This window comes from Clarias gariepinus, chromosome 21 (assembly GCF_024256425.1).
Source record: "Clarias gariepinus isolate MV-2021 ecotype Netherlands chromosome 21, CGAR_prim_01v2, whole genome shotgun sequence".
NCBI classification, from domain to species: Eukaryota; Metazoa; Chordata; class Actinopteri; order Siluriformes; family Clariidae; genus Clarias; species Clarias gariepinus.
The window spans coordinates 2117501-2138122 of NC_071120.1; the positions used below are offsets into that span (position 1 = coordinate 2117501).

Genomic DNA, 20622 nt, shown 5'->3' on the forward strand with positions numbered 1-20622 from the left:
ACAGAATAATAAGCAGCGCACGGCGGTATTGTTCTCTTTTTTGTGTGTGTGTGTGTGTGTGTGTGTGTCGTTCTCGAAATAGTCGTTCTCTTTATTCCCTGAGATGTGAATAAGGGAGTGGCGATATAGCGTCTGTTCCACATCACAGGCCTGAATGAGAAAAACAAGCAGAGCACACACACACACACACATGTCGCGACTCTGGTGACATACAGGCACGCCTGCAGGCAGGTCCTCCGTACACTAGGTGGCAATGTATTAGATAAAACAGCTATCTGTTAAGAAGTCATGCTAGTGTTTAGCTATTAAGGGGAGAATACAGTAACCCTGAGGAGGTAAATTACCCTGAGGGGCTCGTGATGGACTGTCCATCCAGGACGTTATCGTTCCCACACCCACACACAGTCCTCCTGGGACAGCCTCCAGGACAAATTCTCCTTGTGAATGAATTGTGTCACGAAACTGATTAGTTTCCTCGTCTTGACTGATTTTTGATTCATGTACTGCATTAACTCACATCGAGATCTAACACGCACAGCTATACATCCACATGCTGGTTTAATCTGAACTAAATTACTGTGATTGTGCCCAAGGGAATAAATCTGTCTCATACTGTATGCAAAAATGAGAGGAGAAATGAGAGCACCTGTATGAGAGACATGTAACTCTGACAGTCATTACATAACATGCATTTCATTTTTTAAATTAAAATAATAGTGTTTCATCATCACAACTAAATAACCACATGGATTGTGTAGAGAATTATTAACTAACAAAAAGGACTCGATCCTGACCTACAGAGCATTTATAAAGATCTGTATAAGATGAAGGAATCGTTTAATAAAATCCAGGGTAAAAAAAGCTTCTCCTAAACAACAATGAATGAACCGTCTCGCAGCACTGATTAGTTTTCTGATCTTGACTCATTATTCATTAACTTACCTGTAAATCCAACACACACACACACACACACACACACACACATCTATCCGTCCTGTCTATCTTTGCCGTGCACGTTTAATCTGAACTAAATTACTGTGATTGTGCTCAGGGGAATAAACCTGTCTCATACTGTACAGAAAAAATTAGAGCGTCTGTATGAGAGACAAGTCATTACATAACACACATTTCCTTCATTAATTAAAAAAAATAATTAGTTTTTACCATTTAATAACCACAAAGGTGGGGCGTACATTTATGAGACTTTAATAAGATAATAAACTATCACAGTATTCACCTACAGAGCATTTATAGTAAGATGCAATGGATAAAAGAATCGTTTAAGAAAGGATCCGAACAATTCGATTCTTTGACTCGCAATAGATTGCAGTGACGGAAACGAACCGACTCGTTAAATGAATCACTCGAGCGCACCTCTGACACCTGAACGTTACGTCGCGCGTGAGACTGTTTAATCCCATTAGCATAGCCTAGCCTGGCTATCTGACGCCAACGTGATGGAGTGGAGTAAGGACAGGAAAATATTTTTCATTTTTCACAAATCTGAGTGTGAATTTTCCTTCATATTTAATAAAATAAAACTTTATACGCGTTTGGAGTCGACTCACGAGCCGACTCCGAGACTCACTCACCTCGGACGCAGAGCAGTGACATTCCGCAGGCTGAGATTTTAAATCCGCCACTTCACTCGGAAACTTCACTAACTTTCCCCGGAGTGTGAGGCGTAATCCGGACATGTGTGTGTTAGAGAGTGTGTGTGTGTTGGAGTGTGTGTGTGTGTGTGTGTGAGGAGAGCTCTGTCCCGCTCTCAGGTGATGATGAAGCGCAGAGCCGGAGCGGAGCCGCGCGCGCTCTCTCTCTCTCTCTCTCGCTCACTCTCACTCACTCAGTGAGGAGGAGGAACTGACAGCGGCAACAGCCAATCACCTGCTGCGCTCTGGGTCAGGGGGCGGGACGGAGCGGTCACTGGCCCAATCGGAAACTTTCATGCGCACAGGTGAATGCGCGCGGACACCTGCACGCGCAAACCTCGCTCGAGCCTGACAGTTTTCTGCTTTATACATTAAGTTCTTTATATTAAAAGTTTATTAAATAATTCATTCGTGTTGCTTGTTTACAATCTATATGCACTGCCTAGATAATTAATATTTATTTATTTATTACCAAAAACTAAATAATAAATAAGAATTAGTATAATAACTAAGGTATTACATGTAATGAATTAATTCACATCATAAACGTTAATTTACTTTATTTAACTTTTATTTGTCCACGTAAACAACCATACACAGTATGACATGCAGTCTTATACCACTGTCTGTGACCTACAAATGAAATATGGAAGATGTCCAAAATATAGAGACACACACACACACTCACTCACTCACTCATCATCTATACCGCTTTATCCAGGTGGTGTCCGCTTTTGTACAGGGTTTCTGGGGGCCTGGAGCCCCTTATGGCATGAGGCGGGGTACACACTGCACAGGGTTCCAACCCATAACAGGGTTCACACATGTTCATTCACACACTATGAGAAATTTGAGACCGCCAATTTACTTAATCTGCATGTGTTTGGACTGTGGGAGGAAACCAAATTACCCAGAGGAAACCCACCAAGCACACGGGGAGAACATGCAAACTCAACACACACAGACCCCGAGCGGGAATCAAACCCGAACCCTGAAGGTGTGAGGCCACAGTGCTAACCACTACGCCACCGTGCCACCCAGGTATAGAGTTACAATAAAATAAAATACAAAGGTAAAAAACTTATGACATATGCACGTGCAATTCCTGCTGAAGGCTCACAGTTTTCTACCTTTTTTAGCGGTTACATGATACTAAACAATGATTACATAATTACATTGTGTTGTACATACGTACTTATATGACTGTCTGCGACCCAAAAAAGGAAAGATAAGATAGAATAAAAAGCTAGAAAGGTAGATAGATTTCCCAATGTTTCAAATGTATAAATTATGTGGAATAGATAAAAAATAAAAGGGGTGGATGGAGGTAAAGATGTGACATGTAGGTATGACAGCAGCAGTATGAGTGAAACATGGAGTATAAAATATTCATACTGTATAATTATTTATTCATGCTTACTATACATACTAATTTATAATGCTGTATTATACACCATGCTGTTGCTTTATTTATTACCCTGGATGATACAAAATCCTATTGTTCCAAATTTGTTATAGCTATTTCAAGACTTAAAAACAAGCTGTTGTGGAAATTATATCAATTAAAACCTTAATTAAAGAATGAAAACCTTATTAGTTGTAAATCAGACCACTGGTAAGTTTTACAGTGCTTGTGCGCCATCTGGTGGGCGGATGTAGATACAGCACGCAGGATTAGAACTCTACTGGCCAAATTCTGGTTCAATTTCAAGCATTGCTTTCTAGAACAAAAATAATAGTTTTCCCAACAGATTTAACCTTAAGACGTGTGAAATCAGTGTGACTAATCCTTAACTGGATTTATGTTCAATCCTTAACTTATAGTTTGACTCACCAGGCTGATTATTATTTAGGGCCCAAGCACTACGACATTTACATTTACATTTAGGCATTTGGCAGATGCTCTTATCAAGAGCGACTTACAAAAGTGCTTTGAAGTTTACATCATCACGATGACGACATGACGACTGGGCGTGGCACATACACATGCTGCACATATACATGTCAAACTCTCTACACTAGTAGACCTCACTGATCTGAACAACATCCACTCTGTCTGTCGTTTGAAAAAATTCACATTTATGACATCAGGACTATTAAATGCACACACACTATACACACAAACATACTACACACTCATACACACACAATATGGTTTACTAAAACTTTAAAAACTCATAAGGGACGAACTGTGAGACATAGAGAGTCCAGAGAAGAGGGGGTGTTCTCTGGTGTATTAGTGTGTGAGCGCATCACTTAGACTGCAGGAAGAACGGTGGGCTTGACCGAGATAAGAAACGCACAGACGTAATGTGGACTTTGGTAATGAGCTGCTTCAGGAGAGAGGCCACGCTGAAGCCATAGTGTGGCTGCGGAGGGGAAACACGAGCAGCATGAATGAGGTTTGGTATCAGTGGGACGAGCCGCGCTCATTATCTCTCATCAGGTGGGTTAAACCACAACAAACTCATGACTGGTGAGGTTTAATTCACTTCATAAATACAGAACGTACGGCCTGGAGCACAAGTGACACTGGGAAAATATCAGCTAATATCAAAAAGAAGTTATAAAAATGAAGTAATAATAAAGTAAGACATATATAGAAGACACATCAGATATTATGTGGTATGTATGGAGCATGTGTGAAGCATCAGACCGATAAGAGTCCAGTGCAAACATGACATCACCGGCTGGATGAAGAGGTGGATGGAGAGGCCTGACGTCTCTGAGCGAGAGCCGCACCATTGGGGAATTCGCTGTGAGGCACATAAACAGAGATACTCTCACTCTATTGGACTCAGGAGACTGAGGCTCAACCCAGACCAGAGAAACAGTGGAAACGGTCTGGGTCACTGCAGACCCACTCACAGAGACAACTCCATTATAATGGGGAAATTCTCCAAAATAAGATAGAAGATAATGGGCACCGAACTTGGCCAACGGAAATCAAACCAAATTGGGTAAAAGGAAGTAAGAAAAAATAAAACCCCAAAGGTTACCACTTGGGCAAGAAACTGCTCTTTGCCTGTTCTTGACTCCTTTAGCTTTCCTGCTGCAATAAACTCCAGCTTACTTCATCCAGACCAACCGACTGCTGAGTCTTTTTTAATACATTTATAATTCGAGTTACATGTTTTACTGCTAAAGTGTAAGTGGCATTAACAGTGGAAGATAAATAAATCTCCCACTCCGTCTTTAGTGACATCAGCGTCCAGAACAGGTTGTTCAGTGATGGTGATGGCACAGGTGCTTGGGCCCACTCATCGTTGCTTGCAACTATATTATCATTATTACTGTTAATTATAATAATAATAATAATAATAATAATAATATCATGTGCAACATCATTTAGTGATATCATGTACGACATTGATTGACGATATGGTGTGCAACAGCGATTAGCGTTATCATGTACAACATCAATTAGCAACATCATTTAGCGATATCATGTGCAATATTGATTAGCAATATTATGTGCAACATCCTTTAGCGATATCATAAGCCACATGATTACCATCATTTCCTAATATCACCTGCAATAGCGTTTAGCGATGTCATACGCAATAGTACTCTTCACTGTTGCTGTGTACGATTCTAAATCAGAATCTGGTTTCTGATGTTTTTATTGCTACCAGTTGCTGCATTTCATGTTTTAATTTTTATTTACTTTATATCTAGTTTGTGGATATATTATTTTTACCTTATTTATTACTTAATTTCATTGCCTGTATATTTGTTTACTCTCTTTGCTCCTGGAACAGTCTCTGGCACAAACATGAATTTCCTTTGGGAAATTAATAAGGTTTTATCTTATCTTATCTTATTATTATTCTATTTATTTTATTTAAGGGTGACTTAATAAGTTCAATCCAAATATCAAGTAATAAAAAATAAGTCCGACTGTAAATAATGTCAGATTCTGTCTGTGATTCCCAGAAGATAAGGAATTAAAAAAAATCTATACAGTGTACTTACAAGCAACAATGATCAGGCCCAAACACCTGCACCTTCGCTGCCTGGGCGCACCAGAGAGATAGTGGGCACATGCATTTAAAAGGGACATAGCAATAGCATTATGGCATCATTTTAGAATATGGGGAATTTTATGTTAAGAAAAGCCGAAAATCCCTGGATGGTGGAAAAAAAGCATCATACTATCATGTCACTCAATGTGATGTCACTCAGTATAATATCTAATATATTTATACAATTTTTTTATTATTATAATAGAATAGTTGCAAATCGATGAGCGGGCCCAAGCATCCTGCGCCATCGCCACCCTGCGCCATGGGAGGTAAGTGAGGTGACCCCCATGTGTGAGTCTGTGTGTTAACTTGTGATGGTTATTAGTGTGTGTGTGTGTATGTGCATAATGTACGTGTGTGTGTGTGTGTGTGTGTGTGCGTGAGTGTTAACATTTTGGATGTGTAGAATAAGTTGCAGATGGTAGAATATAAGAATCACACTATGATGTCACTCAATGTGATGTCACTGAACTTGTCTCTGAACGTGATGTCACTCAATATGATGTCCCACAGAAAGTAATTAACCACTTTTCGGCACAAGTTTGAGTCATCGTCAGGGCTAATCCCTCTTTAGTGTCTTTAGATTAAGTAGGCCTGGATTTGTGGCGGTCATATAAATTCCCTAGGAAGAATATATCTCTTCCTAGCTTCCTAGCTACACTTCCTAGTGCTTGGGCCCTAAATATAATCCTTAGCTAAACAAGAGGCTCCGGCGCACCATTGGGCCCTAATTATTAGCCACTTTTCATCATTACTTTAAGTCATCATCACGGCTAAACTGTTTGAGATGGTAAAAGTCCCTTTGCAGTTTTGTCTCCCCAGTGTCTCCCGATCACTGAGGCCTGGTCTGGTGGTGTGTGTGTGTGTGTGTGTGTGTGTGTGTAAATCCCCAGGGGTTTTAATGGCAGCTGATTCCAAACTTTTCTTGACTTTTTGAGGATGTTAAAGTTCCCGAAAGCCCTGAAATCTTAAAAAAACCCATAAATAATCCTTAGAAAAACAAGCAGGCCCTCCACACACCATGACATCATAGTGTTAATAAAACCCCCTAAGTGTACATTTGAATAATGTTTTTAGATTAATGGAGCACGGTACATTTGAGCGCGTGTGAAATCTCTCAAGTGTGTTTATAGCTTTTAAAAAGCTTGATAAAGCTCTACATTTGTGTACAGTTAGTGATCACAGACAGGGGGTGCCAATACTTTTGGAAGGGACGTGTACACCTGTGCAGAGTGTTGGTGTGTTACTTCGATGTGTTTAACTGACTGATCCGGCTTGATGTGATCGTGTCAGAGCCTGTGTGTGTGTGTGTGTGTGTGTGTGATGACCCCCCCACGGGTGTGTGTGTGTGTGTGTGTGTTTAAGATGAAATACAGCGCAGTGTTTATGAACATTCCTCAGAGTTCCTGTTCACTTTTCCGTTCCCCTTCCCCTGCACGTGGCTACGCCTTACGTCACCCCACTTCCCAGCCAATCCGCCGCGACGACGCGGGAATATATTAGCATATGTAAATGACGCCAGCGGTCGCCGCAGGTGATTGGCTGCGCCTGTGTGACGTTCGACCAATCGCGTGAGGGAGAGCGCTTCAGCTGTTTCTCTGGCCCCGCCCTCGGGCTCGTCTTGCAGCTGAACGCGGAAGTGGTGCGTTTTAAAGGGACAGACTCGGGTTTAGGGGCGACGGCTGCTGGGGAAAATAAGACGGAGCGCGCGCACACACACACACACACACACACGGAGAGAAAGAGAGAGACACACAGAGAGAGAGAGAGAGATAGAGAGATAGCAGGCCTCGGGTTGAGGAAGACGTGGATTAAAACGAAACACACAGCTGGTGCCATGGAGGAGGAGTGTTAGAGCAGGACATGAGGACACGGGGACATGAGGACACGAGGACATGCTGGGGGACCCACTGAGGATCTGTTAGGGATCTGTTAGCGCTGGGCTGGAGAGAGGAGCTGATCTGCTGTTACTAAAAATACAAGGAGAGAGAGCAACTATTTTCTTCCTGCACACACACACACACACACACACATACATACACACACACACACTGGCTGCTCTGTAAGCGACTTCCCTTTGCCCTGATCATCTGTTTCTTCACACTCTTACCCCGAGGTGAGTAACACAAGCTCTTATCTACCACTACAACAACTACACACACACACACACACACACACACACACATTCTTCAAGAAGTCAGATTGGGATTAGGTGTATATCTGAGTGACATATTCACTCTGTGTGTGTGTGTGTGTGTGCACGCCCATCTAGGCTTTTCATTCCTCTCCTGATCTGTACAGGATGTGTTTTTTGTTATTCTTTAATGAGACCTTGGTGTGTGTGTGTGTGTGTGTGTGCATGCTTTTGTATGCATTTTGGTCAACCTGAAGGCCTGCGTGTGTGTGTGTGTGTGTGCATTGTCCATTTTCATGCTTTCCATCTCATTCCCTATTGTATTTCTGTGCTTTTGCTCTTTCTTTGTACAGAGAGAGGGAGAGAGAGAGAAAGGGAGAGAGAAAGAGGGAGAGAGAGGCCCCTCGTGGACTTTAATAAAAGAGTTTCTGTTCTAGAGATTTGTGCAAAAATAATAGACTGTTAGCAATTTCACCTGCGTCTTAATTGTGCATGCAGGAAATTAAAAGAGAGAGTGGGAGAATGAGAGAGAGAGAGGGAAGGAGAAGAAGCGACACACACACATGCAGACAGACAGACAGAGAGACAATGAGATGAGCAGAGAATGATAGAGAAGGCACCACAGCCACCCGGAGGGTTTGGGTTTTTCTTTTCTTTTTTTACACTGAAAGCGCATGCTGAATGGTGTGTGCACTCACACACACACACACACACACAGAGACAGGTTGGGGAGCGAGTCAGGGGGTCATTAAGAATGCACAGTGGCCTCTCTGAACCACACGGGGCTCATTATCGAGTCGGGACCGAACCGTGCCGGGGTTTTAAAGCCGTCTGTGGAGGAGGTGGAGGTGGAGGGGGGTGTGGGGTGCAGGTCGTGCTTGGGGATGTGATGCTGAACGTTGCGGCGGCGTCACAACCTGTATAACCACTGCCTGATAAAGAGAGGGGTGTGAGACAGACGGGTGGGGGGGTGGTGGTTGCCAGGCGAGCCCTGGAGCGAGCGGATCGGGGAGCGTGTGTAGGGATTGCTTTTTAAAACCATTAGGAGGAATAATAACAGGAGGGTGATGACCCGGGTGTGTACATGTTACAGCTTTACACTACAGGGTACAACATCCGGACTGTACACAGAGAGCAGCAGCTCCACGGGAATCAGGACGGGATTAGAAATATCAGGGAGATGACACCGGGACGGGAACTCGTCGGTACATGTTTATACAAATTCTAAACAGGTTAGACCTCAGTCAGTGTGATGTCACATGCCTCCCAGACCAACCTGAAGGCTCTCCCAGTGCGTCCCCTTCACTACTGCAGCTACTACAGCTTTATTTACATATTGTGTGTGTGTGTGTGTGTGAGAGAGAGAGAGAAACAAAAATCATTTATGTCTGGAATGTTTTTTTTGTTTGTTTGTTATATATCCAGGTTAAGTGTGGGTCATTTAGTTTAAGCAGGCGGGATTTGAACTCACAACCTTGTAATTACAAAAACACCTAAACACCTGTGGTATAAGTGATCAATACAGCAACATCGCTCCTGGGTGAAGGTGTCTCTGAGGATTTTAAAATGTAGGATTTTGTGATCGTGAGATTTGAACTCATACCCTTGTGGTCATTACGGCATCACCTGTTCCTAGTCTAGTGGTCGTCTCTAGACTTTTCCATAAGCAAGCATTTCTGTGTAATATATATGTGATATTTGACCCTAAACACGCCCGGGCTGGGCGTCTGTCCTCTTCATGCTCTCTCTCTCTCTCTCTCTCTCTCTCTCTCTCTCTCGTCTTCTTGTTCTTCTTATCTCTGTCCTGACAGACCGGATCTGGTGTGTGATTGTGCCGCTTCGCTCCTCTGCACTCGTCCTCTAAGTCGCTGTCAAGCTCTCTCCCTCTCTCTCTCTCTCTCTCTCGTACACACATGCCTTTGTAGGTCTTTAGCTGACCTGCGTGTGTGTGTGTGTGTGTGTGTGTGTGTGTGTGTGTGTGTCTATACACTCAACAACGTCGCTGTCTCCTCAAATAGCTGGGTCAAAAATGCTGGGTCACCACCTGGAGCTGATCCCAGAACAGTTCACGTTCTTGCCATTTAAGGTTTCCTCCAGACTGGGCCAGTGTAAACTGATCCTAGATCAGATTTTATATAGAACTGTAATTTATAGATAGTAATGTGTATATAGAACCTAAATAACTAATTGGCCCTGACCTGGGATTAGTTAACATTTTGTTTTACTAAGAGTTTGGTTTACAGTCTGTTCCCTGATGGGCACAGGGTAATGATCTGACCCTGGATCATCTCCCGACTGTTCCTGGGTCAGAGATGGAACAGAACAGCTACAGTGTACTCAGAACTGCAGCGCAGCTCATTACTGACCTGGGATCAGTTCTTAGATTTTGTTGAGAAAAACCGCTCTCGGGTCTTTTAATCCACTACTCATAACAAACCAGGAACTGATCTCAGACCTGTCCACCTTCAAATCCCCCGTGTAAACCATGAGGAACTGATCTCAGGCCAGTGCTGAGCGTCTGCAGTGGTTTTATAACAGGAGTATTGAGTGTCATGATGTAACTCCTAGGCAATGCTAATAGTCATGGGGGTGTGAAATGCTAAACACAGGTCTATCAGCTGAAAGTCTGACCACAAAATTCCTCTGTAAGAGTGTCCGGGATGAGCGCTACGCTAACGAAGGGCTTCACGCCGCACCGCAGACTGCTTTCTTCAGGACGCTGTAACAGAGAGCATTAGCCAAGCTGAGAAAGTGATCTAACGTCCCCTTGTCACCAGCTCCCAGGTGTAAGGTGAGGACTTGACGGGATTAGGTCTCGTTCACTTTAGCAAGACCGAACACGCACGCTTTCGAACAGTCGCTAACTAACGCGCTGTTAGCGGTAATGTGCCGAGGTGTCTCAGACGGGCTTGGATGCGCTACATGCTAAGAAAGAGATTAAGGTATTTCCTCACACACACTTTCCTGTAGATTTCTGAAGTGTGTAAACGAAACCACAGCATGTCTGAACTAAGCGTGTTAGCTGGTCAGTAAGCGAACACAAACCTCGTAGCTATAAAGGCTAGCTAGCTTTTTACATAATTAGCCGTCACAGACAGTGACGTACTTGCAGTATGGTGGATGCTGGATGCTGATTGGCCAGAGGAACAGGAAGTAATTAATGTGTTACGCAGACATGCTACAGCAGGAACGCTACACTTTACACAGATCAGATGTTGTGAGAGGAATGAACCACTAGGGGGCGTGCTGTTCGAGGGAAAACAATCAACTACCCCCTGTGGATAAGGGTCACGGAGCTTCATCACACCCGAGTGTTTAATTCCCGACTTGGACAGGAGCAGAAATGTCGCAGTAAAGATAACAAGCTGCAAGTGAACGACTCGGTGAATGTTTCAGAAATGACATCAGTTTTTCCACAAGTCCCTCAATCTCAGGCCCCCACTGACCCCCGGTGTCCTCTCACCTCTGTCCATTCTCATATCTCTCCCTCTGTCTCTCTCTCTCTCTGTTGATTTCTTGCAGCAACACACTCGCATCCCCCCTCAAACCGTCATGTGTTGGTGCACACACTCACAGGACTTTAAAACGCCTTCAGGAAGTGTGTGTGTGTGTACGTGTACGTGTATTTTTAGCATTGAAACTGTCAAACGAGACTCCACAGGGACGTTTTGTATAGATGCACAATAATCAGACACGCACGCACGCACGCACACACACACACACACACACACACACACACACACACACACACACACACAGATGTTGTTTGGTTGACTGATGAAAACACACAGTTACCATGTCAGCACCACTTCCTGACTCTCTCTCTCTCTCTCTCTCTCTCTCTCTCGTGACAATGTCAAAAGTTGTTCATGTACGAGGAATGGCGAGAGATGGACAGATTGAGGAAGGGACAAAGAGGACAAAGGAACGGAGGAGAGATGTGTGCAATGAAGGAGAGAGGGAGAGGGGGATTTAAATAAGGACAGCTCCCTACTTTAAATAATGTACACAGACTTCTGGAATGTTCTGCTCATCCCCCTGTAGCACTGACAACACACACACACACACACACACACACACACACACACACACACACACAGTCTCTCTTTCTGTCTGTCTCTCTCTAGTTAAATGTGATTGCTGCTCTATGACCCTCAGTGTACATCATCCTCACACACACACACACACACACACACACACACACACACACACACACACACACACCAGTCACTAGTTGTGTATTTGTGTGTGTATGTGTCTGAGTCAGATTTCTCCAGGCCTAATGGGGTCTGGTCTGTGTATTTAGCCACGCCCCCTTCCTCACCTTATATGGGCGCAGAGTGCAAACTCTTAAAGGGGAAGTGTGTGTGTGTGTGTGTCTGTGTGTGTGTGTGTGTGTGTGTGTGTGATAGAATTTCTCTTTTACTGCCTAGGTTGTCTTACCACTCACTCTATCTCTCTCTCTCTCTCTCTCTCTCTCTCTTACACACACACACACACACACACACACACACACACACACACACACACACACACACAGAGGCATTCCGTGTTGGTAACTCTCGTGACGTATCTGCTCAGCTGTAAAGTTCCTCTTTCAAAAAAAAAACACACACACTTTTCACTTGTGAGTCAAATGCTAGTGGAGAGTTTCACAACTGTGTGTGTGTGTGTGTGTGTGTGTGTGTGTGTGTGTGTGTGTGTTGCTGGGTATCCAGCACTGTTGGATATGGTATGTCTTTCTCTCTTTCACACACACACACACTGTGTGTTCTAGTCCCACTCACCCGACACCACAGCACCAGGGCCCCCTGTTCCACCATCCAATCCTGTGTCTGGGATCAGTGAAGCCCCGCCCACATTTGGATTCTGACAGAGAGAGTTGAGTGTGTGTGTGTGTGTGTGAAAGCCAAAGTGTGCATGGGAGAGTTTTTTGTTGGGTATCAAGTGTGTGAGAGAGAGAGACAGATATACATGTGTGTCGGGAGAAAGAGTGAGAGACCTTGTGTGTGTGTGTGTGTGTGTGTGTGTGTGTGTGTGTGTGTGTGTGTGTGTGTGTGTGTGTGTGTATGTGTGTGAGAGCGCATAAACACACTCATCCTGTGCCTTTTAATCTCACTCCTGTGCTCTTGTCTTACTGCCCCCCCCCCACACCTTCCCTTTCTCACTCGTTCACTCACCGGCAGGACGGACAGACTGAGAGGAGAAGACTGAGAGAGGAAGGACAGGAGACAGGAGGAGTGTAGCAAAGGTAAGTGAGGAGTGATCATGTCCATGAATGCTTACACACACACACACACACACACACACACACACACACACACCTGTCTCGCTGTAGAGCGTTCCAGATCAGCTCAGAAAGTGTGTGTTGTTCTCGTCTCACACGCTGGTCTCTATGCAGTACATCAGTAACCAAGCGTCTAACCCGGCGTCTCCATGACAACGAGGACTCCTCGTCTCCGTGTGCGTTCCATATGTTCTCCCTGCGGTTCCTCTGGGGTTCCTTAGGGTTCTGTGAGAGTCCTCAGACGTCATGACGGTGACGATGACTGTGGTGATGATGGTGATGACGGTGATAGTGGTGATGACGGTGATAGTGGTGATGACGGTGATAGTGGTGATGACGGTGATAGTGGTGATGACGGTGATAGTGATGATGACGGTGATAGTGGTGATGACGATGATGATGGTGATTGAGCTTTAGGAGGAGCTGTAGATGGTTTAGGTTCCAGAACTAGTTTGGATCCTGTCCCTGAGTTCGGACCAGTTCTGTGTTTTCAGACAGCCCAAGCTCCGGCCCTCACACAGGAAAGCCTGGTTCTATGAGTGTGCAAAGAACCGCTTACATCAGGGGCTGGGGGCGGGGTTACCAACACCGGCTAAAACTTTATAACCGCCGTCTATAAAAAATGGATTCAATCTGCAGTGCACAGCTCAGATGCTTTCTAGTAAATATAAAGTCCAGGAGAACAGCTCGCAAAGCCACGGTGAAGGTCGTGTTGTTGTTGTTGTGCTTGCTGCTAGCATTTCTATGTTGTTGTTGTTGTTTGTTAGACAGACGTACACAATGACATCATGGCGTGACTCTTTAGCTCATGGAAAAACCGGTGTTTAGGAGCTTCTCTACTGAAGCAGCTCGGACCAGACATGAACCAGCACCTGCCTCACTGTGGTGGGAAAAGGGGCTGCTGGGATCTGAAATTATAACCTTCTGGCTTTCAAATTAAACTTCGCCCTAGGAAAGACTCCGCCCACTACATAGCTCGAGGAGCAACTTGGAGCACGCGTGTAGCTCGCATGAGACAGAAGTGTGTGTGTGTGTGTGTGTGTTGCGTCTGATAAACCCACGTACAGCGCTGCATGCAGATAAGCACAGAGACGCTGCCCTCGGTGACACCCTGTGTGTGTGTGTGTGTGTGTGTGTGTGTGTGTGTGTGTGTGTGTGTGTGTGTGTTCACACGCCATTGTTTGTGGTAACATCTTAACTTCCTGTGCAGTGCTGTGTGTATGTGTGTGTGTTAGTGTGTGTTCCATGCAGGTCCTGACGCCAGAGTGTGTTCTGAGTGAAGGTCACATGACCTGACGCAACCTGTATTTCCAGAGTAATACATTTTTTTAAGCCTTTGACCTTTGACCTCTGGTGGGGGTTGTAACATTGAGGTGGATTAGCTGGAGATCCACTGTGGATCAGATTAATAAGGCAGTGCTGAGTCGTGTGTGTGTGTGTGTGTGTGTGTGTGTGTGTGTGTGTGTGTGTGTCTGTCAGCTGTAATTGACCCGTCTTGGGTTCAGAGTCCACTCTTCACTTTTTAGCACGAGCACCCGGCATGGCTTCGGCTCCGTCTCCTCTAGATATCTGTACACACACACACACACTCCGCCACTCACCTCGCACCACTTTAATGAACATAATAAACACCGTGCAAGAGTGTGTTCCACATCAAAGTCATACTGTATCAAAGAAAATTGAGTGTGTTAGTAAAAAAGTAGGCGTGTCCTAACCTGTTGCCCACCACTCAGAGCTCTCCCTGGTCCTGTGATTGACAGCTCGGTGTGTCTGGAATGCCGCGGTTAGGATGCAGCCCCCGAGCGAGTCGTGTGCAGCCCTGCTGGGCCGTGATTGGCCACTGGCCTCGTCTGGGCGGAGCCTGAGGGTAGACCCCGCCTGTTTCTCCTGGGTGCTTCACTGACACTCCGCCCCTTTGGTGAGTAAACGGATAATTAACTAGTGACGCTAATTAGCATTTCTACTCCTAAACACACTCTCTGTGTGTGTGTGTGTGTGTGTGTGTGTGTGTGTGTGTGTGTGTGTGTGTGTGTGTGTGCAGGCCTTTGTTCTCTTCCTGAGTAGGAATGCTGTTGTTGCGTCCCACGAGCAGTGTTGGAGATGGACGAACTCTGGGGATAGGCTCAGGGTCAGGGGGCAAAGGTCAACACGGATGGACACAGTCAAGAGCGAGCTGGAGCGTGTGTAAGTACCCACACACACACACACACACACACCTAGACGCGGTCCAGTTACCTTTGACTGATTGGTTTGGTGTGAACTCGGCTCTCACTGCCATGATGTCATGGTTTCGGCTCTAACACCGAATTCGAATGTAGCCATGATGTAATTAATTTTTTTTAAAAACAACACACTGATCTTCATTCTCACCCGTCGCTCTGAGAGAAGAGTGTGTGGCGTGTTTGTTTTTGGTTTGTGCTGTGACCCAAGGCATTCTGGGAGACATGACGAGTTGTGATGTAAGTATCGTAGCGCCGTGTGACTCTTCCTGTCTCCACTCGTGTTTTTCAGGTGTTGTGCTGCAGGGCATCATGGGAAACTAATCCTAAACCGGACCTCTGGGATCTGAAAGCGTCTGGTTCTCCTGTTTCACTTCGCTGAACTTTGTAGAACTTAAAAGAAAAATAATAAAAAAAAGGAAAATAGTATATTTGTACACATATACACAACTATTAATTAAAACAGGACTGTTTTTTAAAAGAAAACAAAAGAAAACAAGTGACCATGCGTCATTTCCACGTGGAGCCGGTCCGTAAGGAGGCTCGCGCCGGGGACCTGCCTCCGCCCAGCGACCCCCAGGTGACCTTCGACCCCCAGCTGAGACCTTTAAACCAGGAGGAGCTGCGGCTGCAGAAGGTGTATCAGCTGTCCATCTTTTCCCAGAGAGGGGGGTTTAAAGGGGGAACCAAGCGCGCCTTCGAGGAGGACGTCTCAGACCCCGTCGTCTCCCCCAAACGCCTCCTCCAGGGTGACGAAGAGGACGAGGACGACGATGAAGAACTCGAAGGGGAGGTGCTGTGTGGAAGAGGCCACGCCCCTTTTCTACCACCCCTTCCTGCAAAAGATGCTTTTGCCCCGCTGTCACCGAAATCGCCACCCATGCTGGACCCTCACGTTCCCCCAGCTGACCCCGTGGAGCCGGCGCAGCCCTCGCGTCCACCCTTAACCCCGGGCGAGGCTGCAGAGTGGGGGGCGGAGCGTGAAAAGACTCCACCTCCCTCGGAAAAACAGCCCCACCCACCGTCGCCCCCCTCCTGCTCCAACGGGTCGAGCGCGTCAGACAGGAGCGGCGAGCTAAAGAGGAAGAAGCTGCTGTCGTTCGGTGACCTCGGGGACTCGTGCTCGGAGGACGAGGGACCCTCAACATCCAAGCGCTGCCGTCTGGCGCTCACACCCGGGATCGGAGTGGCGCTGGGGCGCAGCACTGACTCCAAGGCTGCCCCCTACTGGACACACCTCCTGCCCGCAGCCAGAGAGCAGGGCAAAGTAAACACACACACACTCATCTATACCGCCTGTTTACTGTAACGCTACTCCCTGTGTTAGTTTGTTTACTGTAACGCTACATCCTGTGTTAGCCTGTTTACTCTAACGCTACTCCCTGTGTTAGCCTGTTTACTCTAACGCTACTCCCTGTGTTAGCCTGTTTACTCTAACGCTACTCCCTGTGTTAGCCTGTTTACTCTAACGCTACTCCCTGTGTTAGCCTGTTTACTCTAACGCTACTCCCTGTGTTAGCCTGTTTACTCTAACGCTACTCCCTGTGTTAGCCTGTTTACTCTAACGCTACTCCCTGTGTTAGCCTGTTTACTCTAACGCTACTCCCTGTGTTAGCCTGTTTACTCTAACGCTACTCCCTGTGTTAGCCTGTTTACTCTAACGCTACTCCCTGTGTTAGCCTGTTTACTCTAACGCTACTCCCTGTGTTAGCCTGTTTACTCTAACGCTACTCCCTGTGTTAGCCTGTTTACTCTAACGCTACTCCCTGTGTTAGCCTGTTTACTCTAACGCTACTCCCTGTGTTAGCCTGTTTACTCTAACGCTACTCCCTGTGTTAGCCTGTTTACTCTAACGCTACTCCCTGTGTTAGCCTAACTTCCTGTCTCATGTCCCCAGAGCTCGGCTGAGTGTTCCCGAACGTCGCAGAGGCTAAAGACCAGCTCTCGCCTCAAATCGTGAGCTTCACTCTCTCACTCACACACTCTCTCTCTCACACACACACACACACACACACACACACACACACACACACACACACACACACACACACACACACACATGTTAAAAGCAGCTCATGTAAAGTGATGTATTGTGTGTGTATATGTATTTAGTCGTCAACTGCGTAGTGGCAGACGCACCGACACCAGTCGCTCGTCCTGTTCGTCGTTAGCCGTTAGCAGGTCGCTCCTGGGAAACTTTGAGGTATTTCTAATAACTAAAACTTGTCTTCATGACAAATAGTTACACAGAGTTTAAACTACAAGTGTGTGTGTGTGTATGTCTCTTTCCCTCTCTCTCCCTCTCTCTGTTTCTACAGGAGTCGATCCTGAAGGGTCGTTTCTCTCCGTCAGGACGAATCGAGGGCTTCACGGCTGAGATCGGGGCGAGCGGCTCGTACTGTCCCAAACACGCCACTCTACCTGTACAGGTGACCTACTACGACACGTCTGAGCACAGCGCGCCCTCGCCCTTCCTGGTAACCACAGTCTGTGTCCCCGTGTCCAGTCTGTGTCCCCGTGTCCAGTCTGTGTCCCCGTGTCCAGTCTGTGTCCCCGTGTCCCGTCTGTGTCCCCGTGTCCCGTCTGTGTCCCCGTGTCCCGTCTGTGTCCCCGTGTCCGTCTGTGTGTGTTACACTGCACTAATCCACTGTCTGGTGTGTGTCAGGGTGTGATTTCTCTGGAGCCGCTGGGAAAGAAAGGATACAGTGTACCCAAAGCAGGGACCATTCAAGTGGTGAGTCACACACTGTCCCCTCTACGTGTCTGTGAGTCTGTCTGTCTGTCTCACTGCCTCTCTCTGACTTTTTCTGGCTTTGTCCATCTATCTGTCTCTGTCTGCCTCTTTTTCTCTCTCTCTGTCTCTCTGTCTCTCTCTGTCTCATTGTCGGTCTCTCCCCGTGTCTTTTATCAGTGTTTCTAGTAGTTGAGTGTTAATTCTTGTGTGTGTGTGTGTCGTGTTCAGACCTTATTCAACCCCAATAAGACTGTGGTAAAGATGTTCCTGGTGACCTACAACTTCGGGGACATGCCTGTCAATCACATGACCTTCCTGCGCCATCGCATTTTCCTGGTGCCTGTGGAGGAAGGGGCGGAGTCAGGGTCGGGGTCTGATGGCACCGCCCGCGACAGGAAGAAGATTCTATGCTACCTGATACACCTTAGGTCTGACACTTGTTCTCTCTTTCTGCTGGTGTTTTTGTTCTGATGACTTTAACCTCAACCTGAAGACGAACCACACTCACCCTCATCTCTCTTTGTCCCTCTCTCCCTGTCTCTCTCTCTCTCTCTCAGATTCCAGAGCTCCAAATCTGGAAAGATCTACTTGCACAACGATATCCGGCTGCTATTCTCCCGCAAGTCCATCGAGGTGGACACGGGAATCCCTTACGAACTCAAGTCCTTCACCGAGGTGCCAAGAAACCCCAAATACTCCCCGCGTGTGTGACCCGGCGCCCCCCCCCCCCCCGACACACACTGCAGGACCGATGTGTAGAAAAAAAAAAAGAAATTTAAATATTGCCTTCTGATTTTAAGAACAGCTTATCTTGAATATGCGCACACACACACACACTTGCACTCACACACTATACACACCAGACTGACGGCCTCTCCGCTGACGTAGCCTTGTGACTGAAGGGAGCGTTCCTCCTAGACATGGTGTGTTTGCCTTGTCTAAGCCCCGCCCACTCGTGACTGGGGGGGCTAGCGCGGTCGGACCGATCGGAGGGCAGGCAGTGTCCTGCGCAGAGACTGAAGTGAATATGGGACGTGGCCTATAGACTGATCTGTTGTCATCCGTAACGCCACTCGGTTACCAGTGGGAGGAGCTTCAGAGAAGGATGTCGATGGAGAAACAGGAAGTGATGCGGAGGGGAAACGGACTCGGGATCTTTACACCGGAGAGGACGACTAACTGTGTTAGCATTAGTAAACTGTATCGGGAGCGCAGGACGCCACAACACTGGACTCGAGCAGGAATGCTACTGCCACCTGCAGGCTGGCTTTAGTACTGCCATGAGAAAGAAAACAACGCGGCATAACAAAGGCCTTTAAATCGAAGCGAGGGCACTGTAATTACAGAATCACGCCAAATGTCACACACGTCTGTCATGTAGCTAGCTGAGTTAGACACGCCCTGTTCATTAAAGCCCCAGTGTAGGCGCTACAGGCCGGGGTTAAGACTGTCACCACTGTAAGTTTGATTAGCGATGATGCTTCTGGAAATTTATCACTATAGCTATTTGTTAGTTTCGAGAGTTTTAACCACGAGCATGGCAGCTGTTTGAATTCTGCCTGGAGACGAGCTAAATCATTTTGGCTAAGTAGATTAAACCACAAGTAAGACTGATGAAAACCAGTTTAGTACCCCAGTCTTTTCAGCTCCTAAAGTACCACAACTGACAATAACGGGTCATTTAGCCGGCCAGCACACTGTCAGGTGGTTAACACACTTGTTCTGAGGTGGCTGGTTAATAACTGATTGTTTTTTGGAGGTAAAAATCTCTGAACAAATTCTTCTGACGTTGTTTTTAGTTTTTTTGTTTCAGCAGGTGCTGCCACCTTCAGGCTGGATTTAGTACTGCAATCGAAGGGCTTTGAATAGTAAAATTCCACTACGGAAAAACGCAAGCTAGGATTTTTTGGGGGGGCTTTGATTCGTCTTGATTGTGGCTTAGAGAGCAGAAATGGCCATTAAGTTTCAGTAGCTTTATTAAATTTGTCTTGTAGTAACATGAGTAAATCCCTGATGAGGGAGATTCAGAGCACACACACTTTACTGTTGTGTACAATCATTTTTTTGCATGTATTCTGATCATGCTTCTCCTCACACGCCGCAGCGTCTTTTACACCATCACATTGACAACACAAACCTGTACACACACGCTATCCGAGAGCTAGCAAACTTTTCATTGTTTTTCTACAAGACCATTTCATTTTAGTTTTAACTCCTGTCCTTTTGATCCGAAATGATGCCCTCGTGGTCAGAAAGAGTCCAGGTTGTGGTAGCGTCTGTGCCCCCTGCAGGAACCAAGTGGTAGTGTTTAATTTAACTTTCTAACAGAGAGGGGGGGGGGAATCAGAGTGTAATCTGCTGCACACTTACAGGGCTGTGTGTTATTTTTCTTCTGGGGGAGTTGAAGTGTGGATGGGGGGAAGGGAGGGAGGGAGGGAGGTTGTAGGGTATTTAAAAATCAGATAATGTATAATGTATATTTTAAAGATGAAAATAAAGTTTGTGGCTTGTGGGTGAAAACTGCCTCTGTCTGTGATGTCATCATGGGGTAAATAGTGAGTAATACACACA

At 46.1% G+C, this 20622-nt stretch overlaps 2 protein-coding genes across 3 annotated transcripts in view; one reads left to right on the plus strand and one right to left on the minus strand.

Moving 5' to 3' along the window:
- The window catches only part of LOC128509559 (protein unc-13 homolog A), a 91501-nt gene extending 89736 nt beyond the window's left edge, over nt 1-1765 (minus strand). The window contains exon 1 of the mRNA XM_053481335.1: nt 1593-1765. Within this exon, the coding sequence (XP_053337310.1) occupies nt 1593-1614 (22 nt within the window). The 5' untranslated portion in view covers nt 1615-1765. The remainder of the gene's footprint in view (nt 1-1592) is intronic.
- Nucleotides 1766-7341: 5576 nt separating this feature from the next.
- Nucleotides 7342-20458, plus strand: LOC128509702 (atos homolog protein B). Of its 2 annotated transcripts, none has more exons than XM_053481535.1 (11): nt 7342-7793; nt 12998-13062; nt 14832-15016; nt 15140-15282; nt 15610-16584; nt 17215-17273; nt 17430-17520; nt 17636-17794; nt 17983-18051; nt 18280-18479; nt 18609-20458. In XM_053481535.1, exons 5-11 carry the CDS (start codon nt 15823-15825, stop codon nt 18760-18762), a joined length of 1494 nt encoding a protein of 497 aa, XP_053337510.1. In that variant the 5' UTR covers nt 7342-7793; nt 12998-13062; nt 14832-15016; nt 15140-15282; nt 15610-15822; the 3' UTR covers nt 18763-20458. The 2 variants fall into 2 exon arrangements, with proteins under 2 accessions (XP_053337510.1, XP_053337509.1); XM_053481534.1 differs by having other exon boundaries at nt 14859-15016.
- Nucleotides 20459-20622: the final 164 nt, after the last annotated feature.